We start from the raw sequence: 13121 nt of genomic DNA, 5'->3' as shown, positions 1-13121 counted from the left end.
TTCCGCAGCATTTCAATTCTTTGTGCGGATTCCACAGCGCTTTACACCTGCTCCTAAATAGGAATCCGCAGGTGTAAAACCACAGGTGGAATCAGCACAAAAACTGCGGTAAATCCGCGGGTAATCCGCAGTGCGGTTTACCTGCGGATTATGCAAAAACAGTACAAAAAAATCCGCACACCAATCCGCAACGTGTGCACATAGCCTAAATTTTAGTGAAAAAGTTGAATGTTTGTTTATTTTTTCTTTTCACATTCCATTAATTCATGTGAAGCACCTTAAGGGTTAACCACTTATGTGGTTTTGAACACCTTGAGGGATGCAGTTTTTAGAATGGTGTCTCTTTTAGGTATTTTCTGTCATATGGACCCCTCAAAGTCACTTCAAATATGATGTTGTCCCTAAAAAATGCGTTTTGCAAATTTTGTTGCAAAATAAGAAATAGCTGGTCAAATTTTAGGCAATGTGCACACATTGCAGAATTACTGTGGAATTTTCAGCGGCAATTCTGCAACTCCTTGCCGCGGGTAAAATGCATGCAGAATTGGCATGCGTATTCCCGCTAAACACTAGTGTTTTGCAAGCAATTAGCAAAACATAATTAGCTTGCAGAATGCTAGCGTTTTCCAAGCGATCTGTAGTATCGCTTGGAAAACTGATTGACAGGTTGGTCACACTTGTCAAACATAGTGTTTGACAAGTGTGACCAACTTTTTACTATTGATGCTGCCTATGCAGCATCAATTGTAAAAAGATATAATGTTAAAAATAATTAAAAAAAAAAGAAAAATTGTAATGTTCTCCCGGCAGCTCTCGTTCCCAGTGATGCCTCGAGACGGACCCCAGATGATGTAGTATCACGCGGGACCGCTACGTCATCACAGGTCATTGTTGCAAGGCATCACTGGGAATGGAAGCTGCCGGGAGCATCGCTAAGGCCTGGGCTGGATCTGGGGGCTTCCAGAAGGTGAGTATATACCTATTTTTTATTTTAATTCTTTTCTTGAGGCCTGGAGGAGAGTCTCCTCTCCTCCACCCTGGGTACCAACCGCACATGATCCACTTACTTTGCGCATGGTGGGCATAGCCCAGGCGAGAAGTAAGCGGATCAATGCATTCCTATGTGTGCGGTTGTAATAGGATGCAGGTGTTGAGTGTGTCACCACGGAACAGACAGACCAACAGTTGAGGGGTTTATTAATAGGAATCAGGTTCTCCTCGCATGGAGAAAATAGTGGGATAGAAACGAACAATGTAACAGTGAAAATATATGGAAAGTAATATAAGTGCCCAATCAGTCAAACAGTGTAACAGTAGTAAACGGAATTTCTTGAGAAAAACACTTATCAGTCTGATGAGGACTTGCTTGCAGGGTCGTCTTCTCCAACGTAGGCGCCGAAGAACAGCACTTGTCGTCCCTCTATTATCCGTGGGCTGTGTAGTCTCTAGGAATCCGCAACCGGAGTTTTGGGGGTTACTGCGGGAGGCATAGGGGATACTAGGCAAGTGGGGTTCCCTCTGCTTTGAGTCTTTTGCTTTAACACTACAGTCTATCCCGGGAGAACAATACTCAGTCTATTAATGAGTCTCTCAGCAGGAATCAAGGGCTTTGCAGTAATAGCACGGGTACCGGGGGTCACTGTCTCTGCACACGTCTTAGGGCACACCTCTCCAGTCACAGCAGACTCCACTTTCACCTACTCACAGGATGCAGTCTTTCTGTACAGTCCCTCTGCATTTGTCCTCAGACCGGGAGTTCTCTCTTCTCCCCGGAGTACAGCTTTGTCCTGCTCTGGCCGCTGCACACGCTGCTCTCTCTTGCGCGTGCGGCTTTCCCGCTCTCTGCCGGCCTTCCTTCCTGTGCCAGTCTCTAAGTTTGTTCCCCCAGGAAACCTGCTGCACAGCTCCATGGTTCCGGGCACAGAAGCAGAGAAGGTAACCCCTCCGGACTCTTCTTGTGCTTCACCCCCTTACACGGAATCGCCGCGATTCCGCACAACGAATGAGCATGCTGCGTATATTTCCGCGATGCAATTCCACCACAGAAAAATACGCAGCATTAGCACAGCATTGCGGAATCCCATTGAATTCAATGGGTTCTGTTTTGTATGCGGCAAAGACGCATACAATCTGCAATGTGTGCACATTGCCTTAACTCTTATAACTCTCTAACAAAAAAATATTGTTTCAAAAATTGTGCTGATGTACAGTAAAGTAGACATGTGGGAAATGTTATTTACTTACTATTTTGTTTGACATATCTCTCTGATTTAAGGGAATATTGCAACATTTTCCAAATTTTGTCAAATTTCTGTTTTTTACACAAATAAACACTTTTTACCACTATCATGAAGTAGAATGTGTCACGAAAAAACATTCTCAGAATCAGCGAGATCCATTTATGCATTCCAGAGTTTTTACCTTAGAAAATTGACACTGGTCAGAATTGTAAAAAAAATGGCTTGGTTGTTAACATGTAGACCACCTTGGGATTTAAAGGGGTTAAGTTAATGTATCTGTACTAACTTTAATAAATAATACTCTTAAATATGTTGCAATACAAAACAAGAACAATATAATATCTGTGCTGTCATTTTGTAAAATTCTAAGGCTTCTTTCACACTAGCGTCATACTCGGCCCGTCGCAGAGCGTCGGGCCGACGTACCGACTCTAGCGTTGTTTGCACCGCACAACGGGTGCAGCGGATGCTGTTTTTCCACGCATCCGCTGCCCCATTATGAGGTGCGGGGAGGTGGGGGCGGAGTTCCGGCCGCGCATGCGCGGTCGGAAATGGCGGTCCGTCGGCAGCAAAAAACGTTACATGTAACATTTTTTGCAGCCGACGGTCCGCCACAATGTGGCGCAACTGTCGCACGACGGTTGCGACGTGTGGCAAAGCGTCGCAATGCGACGCTAATGCTAATCAATGGTGAAAAAACGCATCCTGCAAGCACTTTTGCAGGATGCGTTTTTTTCAACCAAACGACGCATAGCGACCTGCAGTGCACGACGCTAGTGTGAAAGTAGCCTTAGATGTTCTCCGTATAAGAGCAGCAACAATGTACTGCTAAAACTATGGGAATTGATTGACACCCTCCAGGAACACGTAGTAAAGAAATAACCCTACAAATTGAAAGAAAACATTCTACAGATCCAGCACAGTAAGGGCTCTTTCAGATGTCTGTGATCATTGGTCTGATCTCAGATCACAATACACTGACTGGCCATGTGTCTCCTGACCTCGAGTATGACAGCCTCATTGAAATACGTATATGAAGCTCTCACCTTCGGAGTCGGAAGACAGTACATTGTGATCCGAGATGGGACTGATGATCACCACTGACATCTGAAATAGCCTTTACATGTAAATACACAAATAAATTCTATGTATATAGCATATATTATTTGTTATTAGTCTCTTGAGTCTAAGAAAAAGTTGACTTTATTATCACTGACAGTAAGTCAAAAAACATGTATCAGCTCTGAGGACCTCTGGTCATCAGCACCAGTCCATCAGAGAGCAGGATAGAGTATCAGACTAAGGCCGGCGTCACACTGGCGAGTTTTACGGACGTATGAGCGCAGAAAATACACCCGTAAAATACGCATAACACACGGCCCAATGATTCCCTATGTCCCAGCTCCTATCTGCCGTATTTTACTGATCCGTATTATACGGTCTTGTACGGCCGTACAAAATCGCAGCATGCTGCGTTTGTCACCGTATTGCGCAAAAAAATCACTAATGAAAGTCTATGGGGGCGAGAAAAATATGGATTACACACGGACCAGCAGTGTGACTTGCGAGAAATACGCAGCAGTGTTCTATAAAAAAGCGGGTAATTCAATTGCCGGCTTTTCATTTCTCCTTCCCAAACCCGACATGATATGAGACATGGTTTACATACAGTACACCATCTCATATCCCTTTTTTTTTGCATATTCCACACTACTAATGTTAGTAGTGTGTATGTGCAAAATTTGGGCACTGTAGCTTGTAAAATAAAGGGTTAAATCGCGGAAAAAATTGGCGTGGTAAAGCCAGTGACTGAGGGCAGATATTAATAGCCTAGAGAGGGTCCATGGTTATTGGCCCCCCTGGCTAAAAACATCTGCCCCCAGCCATCCCAGAAAAGGCACATCTGGAAGATGCCCCTATTCTGGCACTTGGCCTCTCTCTTCCCATTCCCGTGTAGCGGTGGGATATGGGGTAATGAAGGGTTAATGTCACCTTGCTATTGTAAGGTGACATTAAGCCAGATTAATAATGGAGAGGCATCAATTATGACACCTATCCATTATTAATCCAATAGTACTAAATGGTTAATAAAACACACACACATTATTACAAAGTATTTTAATGAAATAAAGCCACATGTTGTTGTAATATTTTATTAGACTCTTAATCCACCTGAAGACCCTCGTTCTGTAAAAAAGGAAAGATAAAAAATCAACAATATCCCATACCTTCCGTCATTCTGGTCACGTCCCACGATGTAAATCCATCTGAAGGGGTTAAATCATTTTACAACCAGGAGCTGTGCTAATGCACTCGCTCCTGCCTGTAAAACCACGGGTACTGAATGGAAAGCAGGGTGACCTGTAGTTACCTTGAGTTGCGGTGATGCGCCCTCTGCTGGATGTCCTCATGAACTGGAGCCTTGGAAAAGTTCCCACGCTCGAGTTCATATGAGGACATCCAGCAGAGGGCGCATCACCGCAACTAAAGGTAAATACAGGTCACCCTGCTTTCCATTCAGTACCTGGGGTTTTACAGGCAGGAGCGAGTGCATTAGCACAGCTTCTGGCTGTAAAATGATTTAACCCCTTCAGATGGATTTACATTGTGGGACATAACGACGGAAGGTATGGAATATTGTTGTTTGTTTTTTTAACTTTGTTTCAGGACGATGGTCTTCAGGTGGATTAAGAGTCTAATAAAATATTACAACATGTGTCTTTATTTTATTAAACTACTTTGTAATAATGTGTGTGTGTTTCATTAACCATTTCGTACTATTGGATTAATAATGGATAGGTGTCATAATTGACGCCCTTTACATTATTAATCTGGCTTAATGTCACCTTACAATAGCAAGGTGACATTAACCCTTCATTACCCCATATCCCACCGCTACACGGGTGTGGGAAGAGAGTGGCCAAGTGCCAGAATAGGCGCATCTTCCAGATGTGCCTCTTCTGGGGTGGCTGGGGGCAGATGTTTGTAGCCGGGGGGGCCAATAACCATGGACCCTCTCTAGGCTATTAATATCTGCCCTCAGTCACTGGCTTTACCACTCTGGCGGAGAAGATTGCACGGGAGCCCACGCCAACTTTTTCCGCCATTTAACCCTTTATTTTAGCAGCTACAGCGGCCTAATTTTGCACATACACACTACTAACATTAGTAGTGTGGAATATGCAAAAAAAAAAAAAAGGGATATGAGATGGTTTACTGTATGTAAACCATGTCTCATATCATGTCGGGTTTGTGAAGGAGAAATGAAAAGCCGGCAATTGAATTACTGGCTTTTCTGCTATATCGCGCTGAAGTAAATCTAAATATATATATATATATATATATATATATGTGTGTCTCAATGATATATATATATATATATATATATATATATATATATATATATATATATATATATATATATATATATATATATATATATATATATATATATATATATATATATATATACACAGTATATATATATATATATATATATATATATATATATATATATATATATATATATATATATATATATATATATATATATATATATATATATACTGTATATATGTTTTTGAGGCCAAAAAGCCATTAGATGTCGGTTTTGCAAGCCTGCGAGAAAATCTCGCAGTACAGATGCCATACGGATTACATACGGAGGATGACATGCGCAAAATACGCTGCCATACTCTGCCTACAGATGACATGCGGATCACTATTTTGGGAACATTTCTGCGTATTACGGCCGTAAAACACGGACCGTATTTACATAAGCTGAGTGTGACGCCGGCCTAAGGCTGCCGTCACACTAGCAGTATTTGGTCAGTATTTTACATCAGTATTTGTAAGCCAAAGCCAGGAGTGGGAGATAAATCCAGAAGTGGTGCATATGTTTCTGTTATACTTTTCCACTATTTGTTCCACTCCTGGTTTTGGCTTACAAATACTGATGTAAAATACTGACCAAATACTGCTAGTGTGACGGCAGCCTTAAATGGGCCATGGAATTTGAGAAATCACAACAGAAAGATGAAAACGAGGGCTTAGGGCATTTTAACTTTAAGGCTATGTGCACATGTTCAGGACTTTTCGCGTTTTTTTGTGGATTTTCACTATAAAAACTGCGAAAAAAACGCATACATTAAGCATCCTATTATTAGAATGCAATCCACAATTTTTGTGCACATGTTGCATTTTATTTTTCCGCAGCGGAATCGCATTCCGGAAAAAAAAAAAATGCAGCATGTTCATTCCTTGTGCGGAATTGCGGGGATTCCGCACACATAGAAATGCATTGATCCGCTTACTTCCCACATGTGGCTATGCCCACCATGCAGGAAGTAAACGGATCATGTGAGATTGGTACCCTGGGTGGAGGAGAGGAGACTCTCCTTCAGGCCCTGGGAACCATATAATTGTTAAAAAAAAGAATTAAAATAAATAATCGTGATATTCTCACCTTCCGGCGTCCCTCGCAGCGTTCCTGCTCCACGCGATGCTTCCGTTCCCAGTGATGCTTTGTGGCAATGATCTGTGATGACGTGGGTCTCGCGAGACCGCTACGTCATCTGAGGTCATTGCTGCTAGGCATTTTTGGGAACTGGAGCATCGCGAGGAGCGGGAAGACTGCCGGGGATGCCGGAAGGTGAGAATATCACGATTTATTTATTCTATTTTTTTAAACATCAGATCTTTTACTATTGATGCTGCATAAGCAGCATCAATAGTAAAAAGTTGGTCACACAAGTGTGACCAACCTGTCAATCAGTTTTCCAAGCGATGCTACAGATCGCTTGGAAAACGCTAGCATTCTGCAAGCTAATTATGCCTGTAAAACGCTAGTGTTTAGCGGGAAAATGCATGCCAATTCCGCATGGCACAGTTGCGGAATTGCCATGGAAATTTCCGCAGCAATTCCGGACGTGTGCACATAGCCTTAATTTGGCATTTGAAGTAAAAATTTTATAGAAAACTAGAGTCACTTTAATATGGCATCCATGGACTGTTATGGGCCTAACCTATACTGTACCCTTTTTTCACCTCCAATTTTATTTCATGTAAATCTATAGGTAGTAAGATAAATGTCTGATTGCTGTGAGTGGTACAGCCGGGACTCGACCAAACAAAAGAATGGGTGTCCTGATCCTCCATATCACCACAGTGTCATTGGATTATGATGTAGTGGTACGGTCACTCATGATCGCAGCTGCCATATTAATGCCTATGGGGATAACAGATGGCTGAGCACTGTTCAGTACCTTGTTTTCGCTGTAAGTGCCATAGACAATCAATGGAGTGATAGCGATCATGCACAACCAGGCAGTTTGATTCACTTCCAACCACAGTGAATAGTAATGGAGGATCAAGACTCCAGTTCTAGAGATTGGTGGAACTCCCAGGGATGGGTATTCCAGAAATCACATTGTAGATAGATGTTAAATGTCTTTTATAGGAAAACTCCTTTAATGTACAAGTTTATTATCTCTGATGCATTTAAATATACAGTACCTTACAGCTTGTGGTAAGAAGTGCCAGTACATGTATGTGGTCTTAGAGAAATAAGTCATCATATGAGAGAGGGTCCGAGGGCTGGACGTGACCAAATATACAGTGGAAACATCAGCATTTGAATAATAACCTTAAAAGAAAGAAAAGTACAATATGACATTTTTAATTTTTGTATTACTGCATATGAGTTGCCCGCCAGGGCCGTGGGGTACTCGGTACCGGGTCCGGTACTTAGGGGATGTCATGGTGGCGGCAACCCGGTCCGTGGCCCTGGGCGCCCAAGTAAAAGGGAAAGGTTTTTTAAGGGAATTTGTAATAAAGTTTGTGCTCATGATGCCACCTGTAGTATTCGGTCAGTAGGGACCGATGCTGCTTAAAGGGGTCTTCTGGGGTGATGTTACGGCAGCTAGATGGTATAACTTCCCACAGGTGAAGTAGGTCCCCGGGGCTCCCGGTGTATAGGTGAAAGATGGTGAATGGTGCAGTAAAGAACAGAGGACACAGGTTTGCAGTCTCTTTACCTGGTTTACTGAAGGCTTCAGGCAAACACAGTCTAGGGCACCAGATCACATGTACAGGCAGGGTCTGGCCGGCATGGAAGCGAATTCAGAGTCCCCTTTACCAGGTGGAGTTGTAAGCCTTCCTTTTAGCACGGTGATGTTGTAGTCCCTTACTGCCAATGGCTTCTGGCAAGGTCCTCACAGTTCTTTCTGTCCTCCATAAAGACTAGGAGACAAACTCGTATGACAGGTGGCTCGAGCCTTTTTATAGGGTCTCCATCATGACCCGGGCTTTATATGCCACTGAGCCTCCTAGGTATTAGGGCGGACAAGTTACTTGTAATAATCCAGCTGTTCTGCCGGTTTCTGTTGTGCCTCTTAGAGTCCGACACAGCCTCAGTCATCCGGCTATCGGAATCTGCTCTCACCCAGGGAGGTAGCCCAAACACTGCTATGCTCCCCTGGTGTCACTCACCTGTGCTCCACTCTCCTGCAGGCTCACTAAACACTGTTCTTTCCTTCTTGCTCTCTCAATCCTGGAGCTGCAGCACCTCCGGCTGCATGGCCCCAAACACATCTCTCTGCCTCAGACTGCTCCAGTCTGTTGTCAGGCACTAAATGTCTCCTCTCAACAACTGACTTTCCCTCCAGACCAGAATGTATTTATAGGGGAGCCACCCATAAGCAGTATCAGAGCTCCCCCTTCTGGCCTGGAGTGTGAACAGGTTGTGTGCTTTGTGATTACCTGATAAAAGAGATCTTCCTTCGCTTCCAAGCGCGACATCACTCTCCCTGTGAGGAAAGCAATGCCACTGTAACAACCAGGACCCTGGGGTGTTACACATATAAATATCAATTTTGTAGATTAAGACTGCAGTATTGATCATATTGTATGAAATGCAGACAGACTAACAGAACACAGCATCAAAAGGTGTGATGTGTAACTGAAAGCGACCATCCATCACCACAATAAATGTAACATTTTGATATACAGTCACCATACCTGGTGCTTCCTGTTCAGCTGCCGCTGCCTCTCTGTGTCAGCTTGGAATCCCATTGTCATTTTATACAAAATAATCACTGCTGTGGCATCGGGAGCGCTGTGGAGAGGCACAACTGCTTTTCCGATGCCAAGGGATGGACAAGAACCAACAACAATGGAGGAAGGCGGTGGAGGCAAGATTCAGACTTTTTGCATTGCTCCCAGGTGCATGTATAGGGCACTCAATAATTATGGGTCATTAAGGTGCATGTGTAGGGCGCCAACTAAGGCTATGTGCCCACGTTCAGGATTTTTAGCGTTTGTCGAGTTTTTTCGGCAGTTTTCCGCTGCAAAAATGCTTAAAAAACGCTTACAGTAAGCATCCCATTATTTTAATGCATTTTGCAATTTGTGCCCATGCTGCGCTTTTTTCCGCAAAAAAAATGCATTTTGGGAAAAAAACGCAGCATGTTCATTAATTTTATGGAAAATCTGCAGATTTGCTGCTATATTATTGTATTGGGATGCTCCGAAAAAAAGCGCGCAAGAAAAACGCAAAGAACGCACGCCGATTTCCTGCGAAAGAAGTCCGGTTTTGCTCAGGAAAATTCTGCATACATTCTGCAAGGTGGGCACATAGCCTAAATATGGCTCAATGGAATCCTTTAGGCCGGGTTCACACTTGCGTATGGCTAGTCTGCATATGGCTGCGTACGTCCTCCCTTAAGCTCCGCCTACTTCCGCATGCGTCCTGCGTCATCCTACATACCAATCTTTAACATTGGGTATGCAGACACATGCGTTGTATGCGGATGCGACATTTTGACATGCCCGCCGACTGCACAGGAACGCAAAAAGTTGCATTCCTGTGCGTTCGGCAGGCACGTCAAAATGCTGCATCCGCATACAATGCATGTCCCTGTGTATCCAATGTTAATGATAGGTACGTAGGATGACACTGGACGCATGCGGAAGTAGGCGGAGCGTAGGCGGAGCATAAGGGAGGACGTACACAGCCATATGCAGGTCAGCCACAGGCAAGTGTGAACTTAGCCTTATTGATGTATTGCTGCATTTAAATGTTGTATGTAGCAGGTAAATAAATATCAATTCTGTCCATTAATATTGCAGTTATGATCATATTGTATGAAATGCAGACAGACTGACAGAATACAGAATCAAAAGGTGTGATGTGTAACTTAAAGTTAGCATCCATCGCCAAGGGATGGACCAGCACTAACATCAATGGACGAAGGCAGTGGAGGCAAGATTCAGACTTTTTGCATTACTCCCAGGCACATGTGTAGGGCACCCACTAAATGAAATCCTTTATTGATGTGTCTGTAAATAATATTTGCATGAACAGCACATTCTGATGTCAGAGCCAAGTAACGTTAAGTTACAGGTAACGGACCTAATATGCTAACACTGCTCTCTACCCTGTCTATCTGATCTAATACTGGAAATATCAGTGATACTGAGGTAAGGAGAGGCTGCTCGTACTACTGCTCACCCTGTATATTTGATCTAATATTGGTGATACTAGAAGACCAGAGTTAAGAAAAGGCTGCTCACACTGCTGGCCACCCTGCATAACTGATCTAATACTGGAAATATGAGGTATACTATGGTAAGAAGAAAATGCTCACACTGATATCCACCCTGTTTTTCGGATCTAATACTGGAGATACTAGGAGTGCTGCGATAAGAAGAGGCTGCTCACACTGCTGTCCACCAATCATAACTGATCTAATACTGGAAATACCAGGACTGCTGAAGCTAAAAGAGGCTGCTCACACTGCTGTCTGACTTTTTGAATAACAATACACAGTATACTTCAGGACATGTGCTGTACATGTACGGCACATGTCAGGTCTCCCTCTTTGATGAGGGCTCCGGCGCTGATCCCACATCTTTGCTGGCACATGTCAGCTCATTTCAACAGCTGACATGTGCCGCTAACGTGCCACAATCCACCCGCGCCTGTTAACCTGTTAAATACCGCTGTCAATCTCTGAAGCGCTGGAAGCGCGTCACTAATCTCGCCCACTGGTGCCCATGTCACATGACTGCGGGTCGCCGATGGGTTGACATGACAACCCGGGGTCTGCAGGAGACCCCTGTGTTTGTCACTGCCAGATAGCTATGAGCGCCACGCTCATAGCAGGTGATCATTTTAGCCACACAAAGCAGGGCTGAAGCCCTGCTGTGTGCAGCAGAGGCAATTGGATGATCTCAGCTTCTAGTCTCCCATGGAGACTATTGAAGCAAGTGTAAAGTAAGAAAAAAATGTTTTAAAAAATAAAAGTTTAAATTGTCCTATTCAAAATAAAACAATAAAAAATACACATCTGGTATCACTGAGTTCAGACATGCCCAATCAATATATAAAAAATATTAATCCGATCGGTAAACAGCGTAGCGAGTAAAAAAGACAAAACACCAGAATTGTGTTTTTATAACGGGGGATCAAAACATTTTATCTACACCAAAATGGTATCAATAAACAACAAACTTAGGATTTATTTTTTTACCTCTCAAATAAAAAAGAACCTAGACATGTTTAGTGTCTACAAACTCGTAATGACCTGGAGATATATAATGGCTGTCAAGTTTTAGCATTTAGTGAACATGGTAAAAAAAATAAGAATTGTGGAATTGCACTTTTTTTCCTGTTTTCTAACACACTATTTGGTAAAAGCAATGGTGTTGCTCAAAAGTACCACCCATCTCGCAAAAAAACAAACTCTTTCATGGCCATAGTGATGGAAAAATTAAAAAGTAATGGTTCTGGGAAGAAGGGGAGCGAAAACAAAGAAACACAAAAATGAAAATGGGCTGCGGCTTGAAGGGGGTAATCTCCAGGTCACAGTAATGGAGCTTCCTACTGTATAAAAAGGTGGGAGGTGAAGTTATCTACTGCACATGCTCCAAACCCTATTACCATTTTAGGACAGGTTTCTGTCAATGCAACAGGTTGGTATGGGGGACTGTGTGGGGGATTGTGTTGGGACGTCGTGTTCAACCATGAGGACAACTTTACGTCTGATATCAGATTTGACTTGTACCAGGAATTATAGACTCTAATGAGAAACTTTAATTCCTAAAATTAAGTTACCTTCATTATTTTTCAAGTCAACCTTTAAAAGCTTCAGTCCAACACAGGCGTCAAGCAAGCGCTCCATCCCATCCACACTGGTGCTCAAGCGAGAAGCAATGGTTGCTGCAGACACTGGTTCCTGTGCTTCATGTAGAAAATCAAATACTCCCAGTTGACATGCTGTGAACATGGTCTACAAAAGGAAAGCCAGAAAATTACATTCAGATCAATGCTGCATGTCAATTGTTTTAGACGGCGTATGTAAGAAAAAAAATAAATGTATGTAAGCAGAGGGTAACTAGCATATGGTTAAGTATGTCACGGGGCGCGTGTCTGCCAATATTCAGCTCACCATACAGGTAACCATGCTTTTTGCCTCTTTATCTATATTCTTTAATGCACCTACCTGATTTTGGCATCTATTGGTCACAGCAACATTGGTGTTTTATACTCATCTGAGATGGTTTGCAACGCCAATACTATTATCTTTTTATACTCTTAGGCATTATTTCCCTTGTTCCTATATGCTGCATATACATGTATTATCTCTGTCTCTCAAATGCTGAGTATTACCCTTTAGGTTATGTAGTTTTATATCTATGAGCATCAGCTCTTTTATTTTACTGCTACAAAGGTATACATATATACTTACTAATGCCAGTCAGTAGTCACTTCTTTGCCTCTTGTATTTGGTTTGCCTGTCATAAGAGTGCATTTGATACTGATATTTTGAATATCTACATGCTTTAATTGATTATTGGATACACTTTCATGTTTGTAATACT

The 13121-nt window shown here is 42.8% G+C and overlaps 1 protein-coding gene across 1 annotated transcript in view; it reads right to left on the bottom strand.

Annotated features, from left to right (window-relative positions):
• Window positions 1–13121, bottom strand: part of LOC143815469 (acetylserotonin O-methyltransferase-like) — a 185434-nt gene that overhangs the window by 122151 nt on the left and 50162 nt on the right. The window contains exons 3-4 of the mRNA XM_077294686.1: window positions 12355–12529; window positions 7755–7884 (exon numbers count right to left, since the gene is read on the bottom strand). Coding sequence (XP_077150801.1) covers window positions 7755–7884; window positions 12355–12529 — 305 coding nt within the window. The remainder of the gene's footprint in view (window positions 1–7754; window positions 7885–12354; window positions 12530–13121) is intronic.

This window comes from Ranitomeya variabilis, chromosome 3 (assembly GCF_051348905.1).
Source record: "Ranitomeya variabilis isolate aRanVar5 chromosome 3, aRanVar5.hap1, whole genome shotgun sequence".
NCBI classification, from domain to species: domain Eukaryota; kingdom Metazoa; phylum Chordata; class Amphibia; order Anura; family Dendrobatidae; genus Ranitomeya; species Ranitomeya variabilis.
This window is presented reverse-complemented; position numbering and strand designations above follow the sequence as displayed.